Below are 18,270 nucleotides of genomic sequence, written 5' to 3'. Positions count from 1 at the left end.
CTCTGGATAATGGCGTCTTCCAAATGCTGGAAATAGAAAAGTAATGTGAAGTAGGTTTCATCCTGCTCCGTTATTTCACGTTCCGTCAGATGCTGGCAGATTTCACAAGAAACAGAAGTCACAACTTGTACAAACTCACCGTGAGTAACTTTGAGCAATCTCTCAAGACAACAAAAAAGTGTTATGCAATCCGTTGCACAATTTGTGATATCATTCTTAACGTCAATGTTATTACTTGTTATGAGGGTTGTTGATGAGGATGTAAAACCTAATGGAGGTTTTTGGATTTCCTCTGTTAACCAGATATCTGAGAATATAACACAACCTTTAAGTAATTACAAAGACGGTCTACCGCTTTGACGTACTTGGCCGACCTAAACTGAAACTATAAAATCCTAGTAGTAAACAATCTTCCTTCTGGAGATCTAACTACCCATGTCTACTATGCCACAATCCAAACGATTTAAATATCTTCTAATGAGATTATCTAGCGACGTCAGACAGTGCAAACTGAGGTTCAAAATGAACTTGGTGAACAGGTCAATTTCACGAAGAAAGGTCCTAGTGGTATCCAGTGACAAGCTAGACACACAAAGGGCATTGTTTATCTTCTGTCTCTTCTTTATCTTCTGGCCTTATATTACAATCTATGAAAGAAAGAACAAGTAAACCATGCCAGGTCTTGACTTCGCCTTTCACTCTGAACTAAATATACAGCAGATTAAAGGGCAGAAGCATGTCTGAAATGAATCAGTAAATCCTGTTCAACCAGCCAGGTCTCAGTGAGTGTGTGTTAGTGTGTGATGGGAACGAGTGCCCTTGTAAGACTGGCCAAATCCTATAAACACCTCAGAGTATTTCCTGCCCACCTTGAGTGGATCAATAAAAACCCAAATGGGGCATTTTACCGAGGATCCTCTCACCACATCCATATCCCTGTACACAGAGCCTGCAATGACTGACTCTTAACTCTTACTGTGTGCCTCATTTTGCTAGGATTTCCACAGTGTGGATGTTAAGTGGCCAGAGAATGTAGTGGCTAAGTACAAACACTGATTCTACAGGGTACTGAAGCGTATATATACAAAGCAGCCTGCTTTGTTCAGATTATCTACAATGGAATATTGCAGGCAGCTTCAGCTTGACAACAAGCAAGATGAAACATGAGTGTTCATTGGCTTTTTTTTTAAACCGAGAGAAATTGAGAGACAGAAAGACAGTGAGCAGAGAGCGAGAGAGAGAGCGAGAGAGAGAGAGAGAGAGAGAGAGAGAGAGAGAGAGAGAGAGAGAGAGTCTCTGTTTGCATTAACTTAATTAGCTGTCATGGCAACAGATTGTCATTACAATTGTCATGTGCTGATCAGCTTGTGTCCCCAAGTGGAACCCAATGGCCTTGGCAACTGTGAGAGGGCTTGTCAAAAGCATTCACCCATTTTGGAAGAAATGTTCTCAAAAATGAACCAGGACAAAACAATCTTTTCTTTCATTTTAATCAAAGGGCTTTTTTTAGAAAAGGGAACGTGTCGAGATATAGCACTTGGCCTGTCTGGGCTTGCGTATTCAGAATAACCCTGTTAGCCCAGTCAATACTAGCTGGTCTTTTTGAGCAGCAGGTTTGGCCATACCACCTGCCTCCAAATGGATTTGAGAGAGCTGGGAGCCGGAGTTATTGATCAGCTATAGATTTTTAAACAGCGATACCTTGCACACTAGCCATTAGCCTGTCTGGATACTGTTTCAGCTGACAGATATGAGAGGTGGTGGAAACTTTTGGATCTTCTTGGGGGCTTCTGTGGCCAAAGCCTCACAAGATCCTGGCAGACCTGAGGGATTACAGAGGATAATAAAAGTAGGAGGAGATCTCTCATTCCCCCTACGCTGTTCAGTCACTCCCACATTCAGTCATCCCCTCCTTCCTTGTCTCACTAGCCCTCTTTGTTTTAGCCTTAATGAGCGCCTTGTATAGTCCTTAAAAGCACAGGCCAGGCTTCTCAATGCCCAGGGGCAGCCATTAAGACTAATGGGGTTGCTGACTAATATCATAGAGAGGGCTTGCTGAGTGGCATTTTTCTCTTTATAGGAAAATGTAGAGATGGGGGTAGGGAGGGTGTCTACGCGAAGTCTGTCATTTCTTCATGTTGCTTTGATGCTATAATGGGAGTGCTTACTGAGCAATTGCACATCAATGCTGAAAAAAGCCTGCTAGATTCTATAGCTGTGTCCATAGATTTAACTGAGTTAGAACTAATGACAGAGGGCCACTTATGCTCAAATGTGGTGTCAAATACACTCTGAAAAGTTGTAAAGTGGGATAAGATTTTTTAAAAAATGTTTTCATGCCAGAAAGATGAGGAAAGAAAAGAACCGTTACTGGTCCATTTTTGTCATCAGTCATCATCAGTACAACTGTCATCACCATAATTACACGATCATATTCATGATTATTTTGGCCTTTGGAGAATCCCAACCATGGAAGGATCTGGGAAATCCCATCGTTGTTGTGCAAGAGAGTTCCTGATCTCACTAATACACTTGCCACATGCATGAGGATATGCTGAGTTTAATTCACGAAATCCAAAAATTCATTCTTCCTTCCCAAGCTGGACTGCGACTATAACTCCAGAGCTTGTTGACTCCCCAAAACAAAGCTGTTGCTTCGATACGGCCGTGGAAAAAAGAGCTTGATGTTACGGAAAGCATGTGCTCTGCCTCCGAGCAGCCCTTAGTTGTGTGGGAATTAGTTGAACAGAGAGGAAGTGCCACACGCTAGCCCCTTTAGCACATGCTAATCAGAGTGCCTGTAATCTGGGCTAAATTCAGAAGCAGCTGAGGCACATAGTCCCGACACATATAACTAGGAGGCTTTGAAGTCTACCTTTTTCATGCTAAGAGTGCTGTTGTCATGGTTTCTGAGTAATGAAATTCAGAAGTGAAATGTCATTGTGTAACACAGGAACAAGTGAGCAGCTCAGCATACGTGAACATATTATAGATGATTAATTACCCAATCTAGGATGCAAAAACTTTTACAGCTGGTTGTTTCATTAAGGATGTTTCATAACATGTACTGTAGGAATGCATACACTTAAAAACAATGATATGAAAGATCCATCAGTAATGTTTGGTGTGTAAAAGTATGGCACGATATGGGAATGTGGGAAATATTCATGGTTACTCTAAAGAAATGAATTCATATAGTCCATGCATTCAAATATTACACACGTTACATAAATATGGACCACCAAACTTCTAAATAAAATGATAGATTCAATAGCAAGGGATATTTTCCTCAGACGAAAAACATGTTGTAGCCTGACTGACATTTCTTTCTTTCCATCAACAGACCTTGAGTTCCAAGTTGATATTATTCATGTATTATTGAGGTTTGGATTAAACCCATTCAATTGAAACGAGGCTAACAAGCTATTATAAGATCTCAATAATAAATTTAAATTGATAATGATGGGTTCCGATGTAACCTTAACTTTCCAAACTCCTGGGGGTCCCAGGATCCCACTTTCAGAACCATTGGTTTGGGTTATCAAATGTACAACTTCCTGTAAGAAGCATATTAGTCTATCTGGCTTGATTGCCCGCTGTTTAATATATAAACTGAGCAGTCAGTTAGTTATAATAACTAATAAACCAGCTTCAGTCATAACTAAGTGTAGCTGTTCTACATAATCCTCTATGTCATAGCCCCATGGGAATTACAGTTGTATTCATTCTTCTAGCCTGAAACCATGTTTTCCATTTTAAAGAAACCACCGGCCTCAGCATTCCTGCTCACATCGGACAGAAGACCCTAAGGCTGGTGGAGAGCTTTTAAGGGGGCATATGTGGAGGGAGGCAGGGGTAATTCTTGAACAGATCCCCCCTCCTGCTGGTTTCATCACAGAGGAACAGGCTGTCTGAAGAAAGGCCCAGCTCTTTCAGAACAATTAGCACTGCTAAAAAGCACATCTCACTCCTCCATTAGCTCAGCCATGTGTCTGCCCATTCACCCCATTGTGGAACTAATTAAATTACACCCCTCCTCCCCCCCCCCCTCCTCCTCCTCCTCAACTTCTTCCCCTCCTCCATTTTTCTCCCCCTCCTCTCCAGCTACACTGGGCATCAGATATACATACCTCTGTGTTTCTTTCCGACTGTAATCTTACCTACAGTACTCAGTCCTACCTCACAGACCTTTCTTTTTAACGCACACAAAACACACAGATGGACCAATTGCTTTCTTTAATAGTTCACCCTGTCCTTGATACTGCTGATCTTCAGGCCATTGATCTGTCAGGTCAGAAGGCCGGGATCATTATGAATTTTTCATAGAATGCAGGAATGCATACACACACACAAACACACACACACAATAAACTGACACAGGACACCCCCCATGAGATCTGAGAATATCTGAGATGATATTATATCGCTCTTCCTCCCTGTGCTGTGCCAACATATGAGTCATTCCTGTGATTAATTCTAATTCTGTGTTAGATTAGTTTCCCCTTCCATGTATATAATGAAGTGCAACGTGTTTCACCATTAATCAACACACTGCAAGATTTCAAGTGATGAAATAGATTCGAAGAGGAAGGTAAAATTTCGTCATTAGATATCTGGCCACATTGCAAAAATTATATGTTATCAACAGAAAACACATTGAAAGTAAGACTATGAGAAAGTATATGAGATGTATGCCCTTATCCAGGGCAACTCACCTTTAATCTCATTTAAAGCAATTGAGGGTTAAGGGTCTTGCTCAGGGGCCCAGCATTGGCAGCTTGGTGGATCAGGGATTCAAACTCACAAGCTTCCAATCAGTAGCCCAACACCTTAAAACACTAAGTCTCCACACACCATGTTTATTTATAGTCCCTGTGGAATGTGTATCATTAGCCAGTTCTTTTTTTTTCTAAAGAGACAATAGGCAGTTTGTGGATAATTATCCTTGTATTTGGTCATTTTAGACTCCTTGACCATCCGAACGCGTATCTTTTAGCACCAAGAAATGACAGCTTTGTTATCAGCACATTAGTTTTAAGACTGTTCAGCTGGACGTAGCGGCTAGCTACACGTAGCTGAACCAGCATTAAGCACCATTCAGCCCCAGCTTACATTGAGCGATCTAGCTAAAACATTCCAAAACAGTTCTTTATGCAAGATCCAGTATGTGCTGCTTTGAATAAACATAGTTACACTGAATTAACAATGCACAGACTCTTCTGCCTGAAGCTGAAAGTCTTGTCGAAGGCAATTTGTTGTGCTCTTGTACTTAACCTTCAGTAACCCGACATGACAGTCATGATGATGTGAATTCCCTGTGAATGGGTATTGATTTGGCATTGAGACCTGACAGAAGGATCCGGATGGTGAAATGGCCGTTCACAGGTAGAGATAAAAGATTTCCACTCCCTACATCTAGATACAATTAATATTTGTTACTATCATTTTATATTAATATTGACAGGAAATCCTAGGAATTTGGTAAATGTCTACAAACTAGCTTATAGATCTTAGATAATAATTATACAATGAGATATTTGATGCATTTTTCTATATTTGAATTTTTTCTACATTCAAATGTCTTTGCAGTTCATGGTGTCCGACTCTGTATGTTTATTCTGGATTATTAGCTAGAGACATTTTGCATGTCTCGCATATAACAGCGTAAGCAAAGGTTTCATGTTTACGCATAAAATATTGAAGAGAGGGAGACAGAGAAAGAGAGAGAGAGAGAAACAGAGAAAGAGAGAGAGACAGAGAAAGAGAGAGAGAAACAGAGAAAGAGGGAGACAGAGAAAGAGAGAGAGAGACAGAGAAAGAGAGAGAGAAACAGAGAAAGAGAGAGAGAAACAGAGAAAGAGAGACAGAGAAAGAGAGAGAGAGACAGAAAGAGAGAGAGAGAGAATGTTCTCAGTGTGCTCCTACTACTAGTATAATAATAATAATAATAATAATAATAATAATAATAATAATAATAATAATAATAATAAATTAGTAGTAGTATTAGAATACTGGTTAGAAGTTCTGTCTTCTGTTTTGTTTACCTGTTTGTTCTCATCTCTCTCTCTCTCTCTCTCTCTCTCTCTCTCTCTCTCTCTCTCTCTCTCTCTCTCTCTCTCTCTCTCTCTCGCTTGTTTTTTAGGTTTATAGTGGAGGGAAGTGTGTGCAGGGCTGATTAGCATCACTGTTTCCTCTTTTCCCATAACCCCCAGACCCCCGCCGGCCGCCTGTTTACTTTAAGCCCAAAAAAAGGGCCTTCACTCACGAGGACGTGCCCCTTGTCAGAGAAACCTACATCCCACTCCTCCAAACACACGCACCCACGCATGCACTTATAGAAACACACAAGCACACTCTTCCCTATCAGCCACGTAATGTGCAATTTGTCTTCTCCTGTACTGTCCAGCTGTCAAATCACATCTCGGGAAACCCAGGCGACTGGTCCCAGGGTGCCCAAACACAGCTGCTGAGCTCGGGCCTGGGCCCAGTGGATGTTAGTGCTTCCAAAAGTATACGCATCTGCTGCTGGTGTGTGTAGCCGGGATGATGTTTTCACACTGAGCTCTTGTAGAAAAAGCGAACCCAACATGTGTCACTTTAATTGATGAGAGTGTGAAAGTGTTTATAATACTAGTGCGCTCATTAACACTGAGATTTACACAGACACAGGAGCACACATACAGACTGTAGGATTCCCAGTTTCACAAGTTTTCAAGTTACAGACACACATGTACAAGATTCGCTTGTATGTGTGTGTGTGTGTGTGTGTGTGTGTGTGTGTGTGTGTGTGTGTGAGAGAGAGAGAGAGAGAGAGAGAGAGAGAGAGAGAGAGAGAGAGAGAGAGAGAGAGAGAGAGAATGCATTAGTAGCTGAAATCCTAAATCAAATAAAAGTACACTTACTGAAAAAAGACTCCAGCTGTGATGATGATGATGATGATGATGATGATGATGATGATGATGATGATGATGATGTGAGTCAATGGTTGAAACTCTTCTGTACTATATATTACAGAATCTAACACACCCCCAGGGGCATCTCTATAGCATGAACAGTAGAACTGATTAATATTAATGAGCACCTTTACAATTTTCTGGTCATATTTATAGTCAGCGATCTGCAAAAGTTCAAAACTCACGTGACTATTTATGTGGCAAATTCTCTGTATTCAGAGTCGCTTTATACAAGTGCTTAAATGGATTTTCTGTGCGGCCCATTCGGATTTTCAACCAGCTTTATGAGGTTGCCAGATATATACTGAATAGCCCTGATTGTAATTATCACATCAATCACTGAAGTACTGAATGGGTACATAGGGATGTGGTAGTGCAATGGATACTAGGTGTTGGAATATTGGTCAGAAGGTTATGAGTTGGATCCCAAGACCACCAAGCTGCCACTTCTGGGCCCCTGAGCAAGGCCCTTATTTACACAGCTGTATAAATGAGATCACTCTAAATAAGTCACTCTGGATAAGCTGTAATCTGCCAAATACTGTAAATGAATGAGGACTGAAATCTAAATTGAGGTCAAGAAATTGTGTGCTGTTATGTTTCATCACTATTTAATGCCCATATTCTATTAGTTTTTGGAGTTAATACACAGTCCAAAATCTACAACTCAGCTTGATCTATTGTACCTACATCAAACTGTTGCACTGGTCTTACTTCATACTGCTTTCTCAAGCTGGACAGAATCGCACGTAATTAAGACATGCCTCTGTTTTTTTTTTTTTGTTTTTTTTGTCTGACTCAACACCGCATAACTTCTGAACAGCGCTCGAGCCTGTAGTTGCACCCGAGGTGATAAAACCAGTGAAGATGGTGCACATCTGTACTGTACAACTTGTGAGCCTGTGCAGTGCTATTTCTGAGATAGTACGTGAGCGTGTGTTTAGCGTGTAAGAGAAATGGATAGGAGGTTTGGTGTAAACATGACCGTGGCATGGAGCATGTCAGGAAGTAATGTGTGTGACAAGTAATGTATGTTTCCAGCCCAGCACATCCTTTACATATGGCGTAGACAGAAAGGAGACATCCAAAGACACTCCAAAGCTCCGTACTATACTGTAGATGAATCATACTTATTCTGTATCTCTTATCTACACCGTGATAAAACACACACGTTCTGTACAAACAGGATAAAAAGTATGACACAATGCAGAACAAAGTGGAACGTTTCATATTTCCCATATAGCTCACACGTGTCACAGGAGAGCAGTTTATAGTCCATGATCTGGTTTAACTGCACACACCTGCAGCACCAGCAGGCAGCCATCAGCTCACAGCATGCACTCATACACACCAACGGTGTGCGTTTCACAACACACCTGGAAAACGAAGGGAAGCCGACCGACCGACCGACCGACCGTGTTTCCAGTATCGTTATAGCGATTTCCAACTGGACTGCCCGCTCTAATTATCCACTTTATGTGAGCGGAAAAATATTTGGCTTTCACGTTTCTCTCAGAAATATGGCAAGGATTAATTACAGAAATATGAACTTCATACATGCGAACCATTTCAAAGGAAGGAATGCTCTAAGCTGGACTCGTTCAAAGGCTCTGATGAAGGAGGTCAAGAGAAGCAAGAAGCAGGTGGAGAACCTGTTTTCTCATAAGAAAAAAAAAAACCTTCTACTGAAAACAAATTAAAGTATATAAAGATATGAGAGGATATTAAAAGGTTGGGGTTTTGTTTCATTTTCAAACTGAACTTTTAAAAAAGTAAAATAAACAGAGGACTACGTAATATATATTAAATTATCGATAATCTATATTCGGTACTTTCCAGGACACTTTTTTGTGATAGCGGCCGTTGTCGTTCGTAAAAAATGGTCAGATTATCTTTGATTATCTCTTATCCCTTCCGCTGAAGTGCCGTGTGTTCAGACGACACTCCAGTGGATTTGATCTAAAACAGATCATTAGGTTTTATCTAAACTTGCAGAGTCCATGTCAGCTTCAGTCCAGTGAAAGAGCGAATGTTCACAAATACTAATTCTGAAACCCATGGAAATGTTTCTCACGTGGTTTCCGTCGATCAAGTCATTGATAATATGATTTGTAATAGAAATAGACTTTTTTATATATGTATATATCACATTAGCATGCAAAATAAAAGTACTTCTCAGATGTTTTCAGATTTTTGGGCCATAAAACGAAACAGTAAATTAAACAGTTATGTAGCAGAGAATTGAGTAACAGCTATTGAGTCATTAACTATTAAGCCCTGTGCAAGTGCACTTCTGCATCATTTTCCTTAAGCTTTATAATTATGTTTGAATTATTAGCTCAGAGGTTATAATTTAACTCTGGCTTACCAGTGGTTATTGAGGTCTCTGGGAGTCAGTGAGTGCAATTGGTCCTGCTCGTGGTTGCTCTGTAACAGCCAGGGTCACGCTGTTTCAGTTTGAATAACAGCAACTGCAGTGAGCCAACGGTTTCTGGTTTTGGTGGTCTGGCTGAAAGCACGTGAACCTGTTTTGAGGTTACTTGTCTTACATAGTGTCTTACATCCATTCATTTCTCGATTTTGGCTTTACTAAGCAGCGCTGCATCAGACTCAACTGAACAACTGGCATGTAAATGAAAAGTGTCGCTAGGTATAACGGTTTGACAACGTGTAGGAGTTCTGCATGCTTTAAAGATTTTAACACGAGATTAGATCTCACCAAGTCCCTGGTACGATCCTGAGCTCAGGTTGTCAACTGTTTGTGTGGAGTTTCCCCATGTTCTCCCAGCAAGTGCTCTGGTTTCCTCTAAGCACCCAAAATTTCTGAAAGGTAGATTTGGTGATCCTAAAGTTTCTGTGCATGAAACCCAGTGATGAACTGCCATCGAGTGCAGGGTGTATTTCTGTCTCATAACCAGTATTTTCCTGGGACTGATTCCCAAATGGGAAGCAGGAAGGGTTTTAGATTAAGATCCAGTAGCAGCACTGAGTAGCTGATTTTTTTAAAAGCTTTTCTGAGAAATATTTGTCAAACTATAAATAAGCTGATGCTGTTGCTTTAATAAAACTGATAATAAACAAATATATAATTAAAAAAGACATCCCGTATGTTCAGAATTGTTGGAAAACTTTGGATTTGTTTTGGTGTGTTGTGCAATCTGACACTTTATTAAACTGAACACTTCAGGGAACATCGGGTTCTCTCATGCGTTGCACTAGAGAGAAAGGTTTTTTTTTATAACTGAAGTGATACTGTCAGTGATCATACACTGAAAGTACTGCAGGCTGTGAGTGAGTGTGTGAGAGTGTGTGTGTCGCCAACAAACATCAGCAAATCCCATCATCCCTTCACGGTCCCCCAGAGGCCCGAGGCTTGGGAAAAGGACGGCCGCTGTTGCACCCTCGTGCCCTTGCATCCCGCCCGGGAGGTGACTGAGGAGATGCCCGAAACGCAACCCCCGCATACACACACACACTCACACACGCACACATGCTAACATGGCATGAATCATTGTCCCTGTCATATATCAATGTGAAAAGCAAAGAGAGTGATGTCAAACAGAGGCAATGCACTGGGAGGAATGTTCCCGTTTTAAATAAACGACAGTCGAAAAAAAGCCATAACCGAAAAAAATGCTGGGCATGTGGACACCCTCCTCTTCATCTTACACCATACATTCTTTTTTAGAAACACACACACACACACACACACACACACACACACACACACACACACACACACACACACACACACACACACACACACACACACAATTGTGGCAGAGAGAGCACTGTTCTCTGGGGGACGACATGAACATTGACCCCAAAGCGATGCCTTTTCCAGATGCTTTCTTGTTTCATACTCAAGAGACATGCGTGTGTGTGTGTGTGTGTGTGTGTGTGTACGTGTGTGTACGTGTGTGTGTGCGCGCACTCATTCATTTCATGCACTCATACAACAGCCTCTGTTTGCAATGAACAATCTGCTGCTCTATGCTTTCGAATGACTCGAATGATCTCATAGCCATCGCTTCAGATATGCAGCGGTTCAAAAGATTTTTTCATATAAAACACTTTAAATGTTAAAGCTAGGAATGTATATATGAAGATTTGAAAAGAAAATGAGTAACGCTGTGAATTAGATAGCGCTGATAAAAAAACAACTAAAAAAAGAAGAATGTTTATAAAAATAGTTACAGCTACCAGTCAAGTGTCCATCCCTAAACAGCTTACCATTGGGGCAGAAATCTGGGCCATTGGGTACTTCCTGCAGCGTGATGTCATGGGCATATGCAACCCTGGCAGGAGGTGCATGCTGGGGGTGGCACACCCCAGGGAGTTGACTCGGCGTTACCATAGACACCGCCATCCCGCCAGTCTGTCTCTGCAAGAGTGCAGACAGACAAACACATTAATATCACACAAACCACTGATGATTGCCAAGCTTTTATTTCACTACAACAAACAATGTGAAAATTCTGATGAAGTCGAATGACTGACGGAGACGTAAAGACCTGAATGTGTCATTGTTTTTCTTTGCTGTTATGGGAATCTCATTCACAAACATGCAGCACTGGTAACTTGTAAAGAAAAAAAAAGACTCTGTAGTTTTGACTTATGAAATCCCCTGTGTGTTCTGAAAAAGAGCTCGAAATTCTGTTGAACTCCTGCGTTTAAGCAGCATATACGTGTCTTTGATCTCAGAGGGGTACTGACGTCAGTCAGCAAAAGGGGAAGTTAGAAACAGTGTGTGCGTGCGTGCGTGCGTGCGTGTGTGTGTGTGTGCGTGTGTGTGTGTGTGTGTGTGAGAGAGACAGAGAGAGAGAGAGAGAGATGAGGCTTTAGCCCTCTGCTGACTCCACTGGTTGTATAAAAAATCAGCACAGATAATCAAGATATTCAGAAGACATCAGATAGCAAATCTGAACTCTGCAGTCTGGGAAATTCCCACCATTTAAAGTGTTATCGGAGGCACATGGTAAGACATATATACTGTATGTTGCACAAACATGCATTGTTCATTGGTGTTTGTTTGATTTCATAGACCATGCAAAAGGTGAAACTGTAAGGAATTGCACAAGAGGTGCCAATATTTACTATTTAGACAAAGTATTTAGGAGTTTTATGGGAGACCGTGTGAGTTACGTACACCTTGAATGAAAGCAAACTGCCTGAAAGGGAAAGGATGTAGGGCATGAAAGAATCATCAGCTTTGGATAGTTGACTAGAAGCTCATATGCAGTATATAAGCCTAGACTTGTGTTGTTGGTTTGTTTGTTGTTGTTTTTTTTTTTGTCTGTATAAGGATTGCATTTTTCTTAGAAACAATGTTCTTCTGGTTTGGAGAAAGGAGACCTGATATCGATTATGTATGGGATGTTCAGTCTGGATTATTTTACATCAAATATCTATACAAAATGTAGCAAACTGACACCATAATGCAAAATAAGCCTTTTCCATTCAATTCACATGGAAATATTTCACCAGTAGATCCAATCGTGTACATCTGAGGGACCTCTTAAACATCTCTGTACTCACTCCTGTGTTTCAGGAACAATCCTTTCAGTAAGCTATGAGTAAGCTTCCAGAGTAGCCTTCTGTAAGTGTACATAATGATGATGATGATGATGATGATGTGCTTTCAATGATATAAAGCCTTCTCGCTATTATAAATCTTCTAAAAGCTTTCTTCCTTCCTTCTTCTTAAAGCTCTCCGCTTCGTGATCTCCGTAAGATCAGTCCAAATCTAAGTCTCCTCTGCGAGATCTGTGCCTCGTCGTCATCAGGGGAACGTACTCTGTATGAGGAACTCCCAAAAAAGTTTCAGTGAAAGGTTTGTCTTAATTTAGGATCCGCCATCATTCTCATTCAGTGCCGGTTCTTCTTGTCAAAACTCCGACAAGCCATCTCAGTGACAGGATCCAGAATGATAAGCGAACTGAGGCTTGACTCCAGGGAGGAGTGAAGCTCAGACCGTCTGAACGACTGTCCATCTGATAAAGCCTGCTGCAAAAGCAGAGCCTCTGTTATCAGCCTAAGCCCTGGTAGTAGCTTTACAAGTCTGTGGTACTGGCAGGATTGACAGCAGGACGAGACTGTCTGAGACTCTGAAGCCATACAGAGAGGAGACAAATGGATGGAAGGAGATGTGGGTGGAAAGGAAGGGTGCATGGGGGGGATTGTAAAGGGAAGTGAGGTTTGGGCAAGATTTATTGGTTAGAAGAGGGCATGCTGGAGTCAGAAAGAGCATTGCTGTCTCTCCCCATGTTCTCTAAAGTACGGCGACAGGATGTTGATAAGTGAGTAGTGAAATCAGTAGCCCTGATGAGCTGATAGTCAAAAGAGGAGGTAGTGCACTAAAAATTGTCAGCAGTCGAATCCTCATATCATGCTACTGTATTTGCTTCTCTTGTTAGTTCGCTAATGCGAATAATAGAACTAGGGGCTTATTTAAAGCTTCCTTCCATATTTCTAAGGATAAAATGGCTCTCATCATATAAAGCTGTCTTTCAATAAAAATGTCTTATCGGTAGAAGCTTTAGGCCTGTATGCGGTTTGTATTCTTTTGGACGGAAAAAAACTCTCCCTCTCTGTCTTGTTCTGAGTCTTTTCTCTCATAAAGTGAGCACAGAGAGCTCTGAAAGCTTCCCTTTTCTTCTTTAATCCATGTAAATTCATGAATCTGACGGAGGGCACACTCAGCGTAGCCTCTGACCATACCAAGAGACCTGCAAACTCTCATCTCAATTTGAAAAGACACGCACAGCGTCTGGGCACATTAGCTGAGTGCTTGGGCTCCGTATGCGTGGACCGGGTCGGCCGCAGATTAGCATGTGACCCGTTCGGGCTCCGAATCGAGCGATTTTTCGAGTCGAGGCTGCGCATACTGATGGTCAAATGTTCCTGGAGCATTTTGATCACGCAACTTCCATTCAGCTGTTCATGCTTCTCAGAGCGCAAGCGTGGGATCCGTGAACTGCCTTAACCCTGCTGACCCTGTGTGACAACAGACAGGCTTTTTTTTTTCTTTTCTTTTTTTTGCAGAAGTGAATGTGTTTTGCTTTTTCACCTCTCTTTGAATATTTGCTGAGGATTAAATGTTTTTTTTCAGCAGTCATTTTATTTATAAGGAGGATAACGTGTCACCAGTGGCTTTAAATTTATCGGATGCAACTGTCACGACTCTGAACCCTGCCATTCTGCCATTCGACACTCAGATCAAGCTGTAACACACAATCCGACACACACAGTATAGCAGTCTGGTTTAATATGAGGACCTCAGAACAATCAGATCAGTGATATTTCACCTCACGAATGAAAATATTAGATTGACCAAAGGTAGCATGACTAGTTATTCGCTATTGTTTCCTTTCATGCTCAGCTGAATATAATAAAAAAAAAATGAATCTTGCACATGGGTTCACCTTTATTTCAACTTAGATGATTTGTAATAACATCTTAATCTAACCCTTTCATCAGGATAATGAAAAATACAAATAGGTGTGTGATAACACACTGCCATGCATGTGTCTTGTGCATGAGACACACTGCTAAGGCCAAACAGGTTTAATTTATGACGTGTCTCACCATCACACCCAGATGGTCAGCTGGATGATGAAGCTGGTAAGAAGAAACCGGATCCATATAGTAACTCATGGTGGTCTGTGGAGCAGCACTGCAGGCCTGGAGTGGGGGAAGAGCACATATCCTTCTTAAAACAAAAGTAAAATGATTTGACATCTCAGATATACATCCTTGACGCAAGCAGTAATTATATTAAATACAGCTTCCTCCTCAGTATGGGATTAGATTAAATATTGATACACTGAATTGGTTTCGGAAACAATATAGGTTACGTATTTTCCTAGAATTTTCTAAACATGTTATGGACGGTTGTGCAATAAAGACTACATACTGTATGTCCCAGCTGTAAGCAAGTACTGAAAAAAAATGATGTGTTTCATATGTTCTTGTTCATAGGAAGAATAAAGATTGATTCAACACTTGTCTGTTCTGCTTGGGTCTGTTGACATGTCTATGTCCATCAATCAGTCAGCGGTCTTTGTTTATCTGAGACACAATTCTGCAGCAGATGCTCTGCTAACCTGGACTTCTAATCACCTGTCACTCAAATGCAGAACAGCTCTAAAATAATAGCTTACTAAAAGAAGAACAGACACAAAATCACACCAAAGGATGGTGATGCTTCTGTACTGCTGCCTTTGTCATTTTTTGACTTTTATTTCTTGTGATTTGTAGTGCTGTTTTTGTATTATTTCCCCTAAAATTATTATTATTATACCCAGGATTAATATTTTTTTAAGGCCAAATTGGAGAAAAACGATATCGGAGAATTAAAGAAAAAAAAAGAATTTGAATTTGAAGAATTTTTAAAATTGATTAACTTTTATTTAGTATTTCTTCATGTATGAGGTGTTATGGCTTGTGTGGTTTTGAATGCTTAATTTTTTTAGGAAAACATTTTAAAGCTCAGTACTGTTTAGAAAAAAAAAAGTGTGGATTGGGTGTCGATATCAGCTGATACTTAGTGGATAAGTATAAGCACCTGGAATGAGAAGAAGAAGAAGAAGAAGAAGAAGAAGAAGAAGAAGAAGAAGAAGAAGAAGAAGAAGAAGAAGAAGAAGAAGGTGGTGAACATGTGAAAGTGGACTCATGGCTTAAAGATTAAGCTTTTAGATAACAGAATCTGTTGCAATGTAGCATCATTAACACAACAGGACAGCAAAGTACATAATATCTGATAACACAATGCTGCATCATGTCCACCCACACACACACACACACACACACACACACACACACACACACACACACACACACACACACACAAACATTTTATAGAGCCTGCATGCAATACAAATTATACTTGACTGTAATGTAAAACTATAATTTGTGTGCCCCTCCATATTAATTATTTTAAGTACATTACAGCACAGTATGCTCTTATGAACCAGCAACCAGTAAACAGTGTCAGAAATTGCTGAGCACACACACTGGAGTGCCTCCTGTATGTCCAGCCGTCGCTTTAGTTTTCTTTTCTTCCCTCCTTTTGCTCATCCCTTGCCATCACTTTTTTTTTTTTTTTTTTATCACTGTTTACTGGTGGAGGCATTAGCCGAGAGGGCTGGAACCCAGCTGTGAGGATTGTGCTTGGGGAGGGAGGCTGGGACACACACACACACACACACACACACACACACACACACACACACACACACACACACACACACACACACACACACACAATAACAGGCAGACCAGCAGCTGAGGAATCACCTAGAGCAGAAGCAGAAGCAGTGTGTTTGTGTGTGTGTGTGTGTGTGTGTGTGTGTGTGTGTGTGTGTGTGTGTGTGTGTGTGTGTGTGTGTGTGAAACATCTTGAACTGTTTAAGGATTCTACCTATGTAACTCCTAGACAAGTTTTGAGGTGACTTTTATCACTTGGGTCATCTAGAGTTTGCCCTCGTTCGACTGTCCGGACATCTCAGGCTCAGTGAATGATGTTCTTTCAGAAAACAGATATGATATGTTTCTTTTGAGCGCAAAGAATGATCAACAAACTATCCAGCTATTTTGTAAAGCATTCCAACAACTGCAATCTGACGCACGCGCATATTAAAATACGTCCATGTGGAAATTCTTAAAAAAAATAAAAAAATAAAAAAATAAACATCATTTAGGTGAAAATCTATTTTTATGCATGAATTAGCAAAGACACTAAATTGCCTAATCAGTTACATAATACTGACATTTTCCAAGCTCAGATTCTGTTGTTTGTCTTAGACACAAGTTTGCCTGAAGCTCTAAGATTCCAGCTCCACTTGTCCCTCTTTAAATACCCTCTTTGCCCCAGATTAACAACACAAAAACACTATGCACTTCATCAAACAATAATAACAGAACCTTGTTCCTTACCGTGTGTGTGAATGGGGGGGAAAAATCTCCTGGATGCGTTCGACTCAGTGGTCTGGGTCGATGTACCTGGCGTTGAAGCGCGCGCCGCGTCTTTTGGGAACAGGAGGATAAAGAGCGCTCAGTGCGTGCGCGCTCCCGCCCTCGGCCAATTAGCGCGCTCCACTCACAACTCACTCACTTCTACACTTTGCCCCTACAGCGAGCGAGCGAGCGCGTGCACACACCGTGTGAGTGATGGCAAAACCTAGTGATCCAGGAGAACCGTTCATTCACGACACTGTGCGTATGTTTGGGTTTGGAACTTGGTGAAGTAGGAGGAAGTGCAAGCAACAGATGGGTGAAAAAAAATAATAAAAGACCGAAAAATACGTGGCAGTCGCTCTGAACAGTTCATTCATCTAAAAAATAAATAAATACTAGGAGTGAATATACTTTCTTGTCCTTCATATTGAGCCACTGTGTACAGTTATATACACTGTGTACAGTTATATACACTGTGTACAGTTATATACACTGTGTACAGTTATTTACACTGTGTACAGTTATATACACTGTGTATAGTTATATACACTGTGTACAGTTATTTACACTGTGTATAGTTATATACACTGTGTATAGTTATATAGACTATGTATAGTTACTGTATATACACTGTGTATAGTTATTTACATTGTGTACAGTTATATAAACTTTTTATAGTTACATACACTGTGTATAGTTATATACATTGTGTATAGTTATTTACACTGTGTACAGTTATTTACACTGTGTACAGTTACTGTATATACACTGTGTATAGTTATTTACATTGTGTACAGTTATATAAACTTTTTATAGTTACATACACTGTGTATAGTTATTTACACTGTGTACAGTTATATAAACTTTTTATAGTTATATACATTGTGTATAGTTATTTACACTGTGTACAGTTATATACACTGTGTATAGTTACTGTATATACACTGTGTATAGTTATTTACATTGTGTATAGTTATATACACTTTGTATAGTTATTTACATTGTGTATTGTTATTTACATTGTGTATAGTTATTTACATTGTGTATGGTTATTTACACTGTGTATAGTTATATACATTGTGTATAGTTACATACACTGTGTACAGTTATATACATTGTGTATTGTTATTTACATTGTGTATAGCTATATACACTGTGTACAGCTATATAAACTTTGTATAGTTATTTACATTGTGTATAGTTACATACACTATGTATAGTTATATACATTGTGTATTGTTATTTACATTATGTATAGTTATTTACATTGTGTATATGGTTACTTACACTGTGTATAGTTATATACACTGTGTATAGTTATATACACTGTGTATAGTTATTTCTATAGTTATAAGTTAAG

General features: G+C 40.3%; 1 protein-coding gene across 2 annotated transcripts in view; it reads right to left on the bottom strand.

The window, feature by feature from the left end:
• ets1 (v-ets avian erythroblastosis virus E26 oncogene homolog 1) overlaps positions 1-17,045 on the bottom strand; it is a 40,345-nt gene extending 23,300 nt beyond the window's left edge. Inside the window, exons 1-3 of one of the 2 annotated variants that reach the window (XM_047822325.1) lie at positions 16,890-17,045; positions 14,541-14,636; positions 11,187-11,337 (exon numbers count right to left, since the gene is read on the bottom strand). In XM_047822325.1, coding sequence (XP_047678281.1) covers positions 11,187-11,337; positions 14,541-14,609 — 220 coding nt within the window. In that variant the 5' untranslated portion in view covers positions 14,610-14,636; positions 16,890-17,045. The remainder of the gene's footprint in view (positions 1-11,186; positions 11,338-14,540; positions 14,637-16,889) is intronic. The other variant, XM_027161477.2, reaches the window with a different exon arrangement.
• Between the last annotated feature and the right edge of the window lie 1,225 nt (positions 17,046-18,270).

Source organism: Tachysurus fulvidraco, chromosome 13, assembly GCF_022655615.1.
Source record: "Tachysurus fulvidraco isolate hzauxx_2018 chromosome 13, HZAU_PFXX_2.0, whole genome shotgun sequence".
NCBI classification, from domain to species: Eukaryota; Metazoa; Chordata; class Actinopteri; order Siluriformes; family Bagridae; genus Tachysurus; species Tachysurus fulvidraco.
Note: the sequence above shows the minus strand (reverse complement) of the source record. Positions and strands in the feature narration are given on the sequence as shown.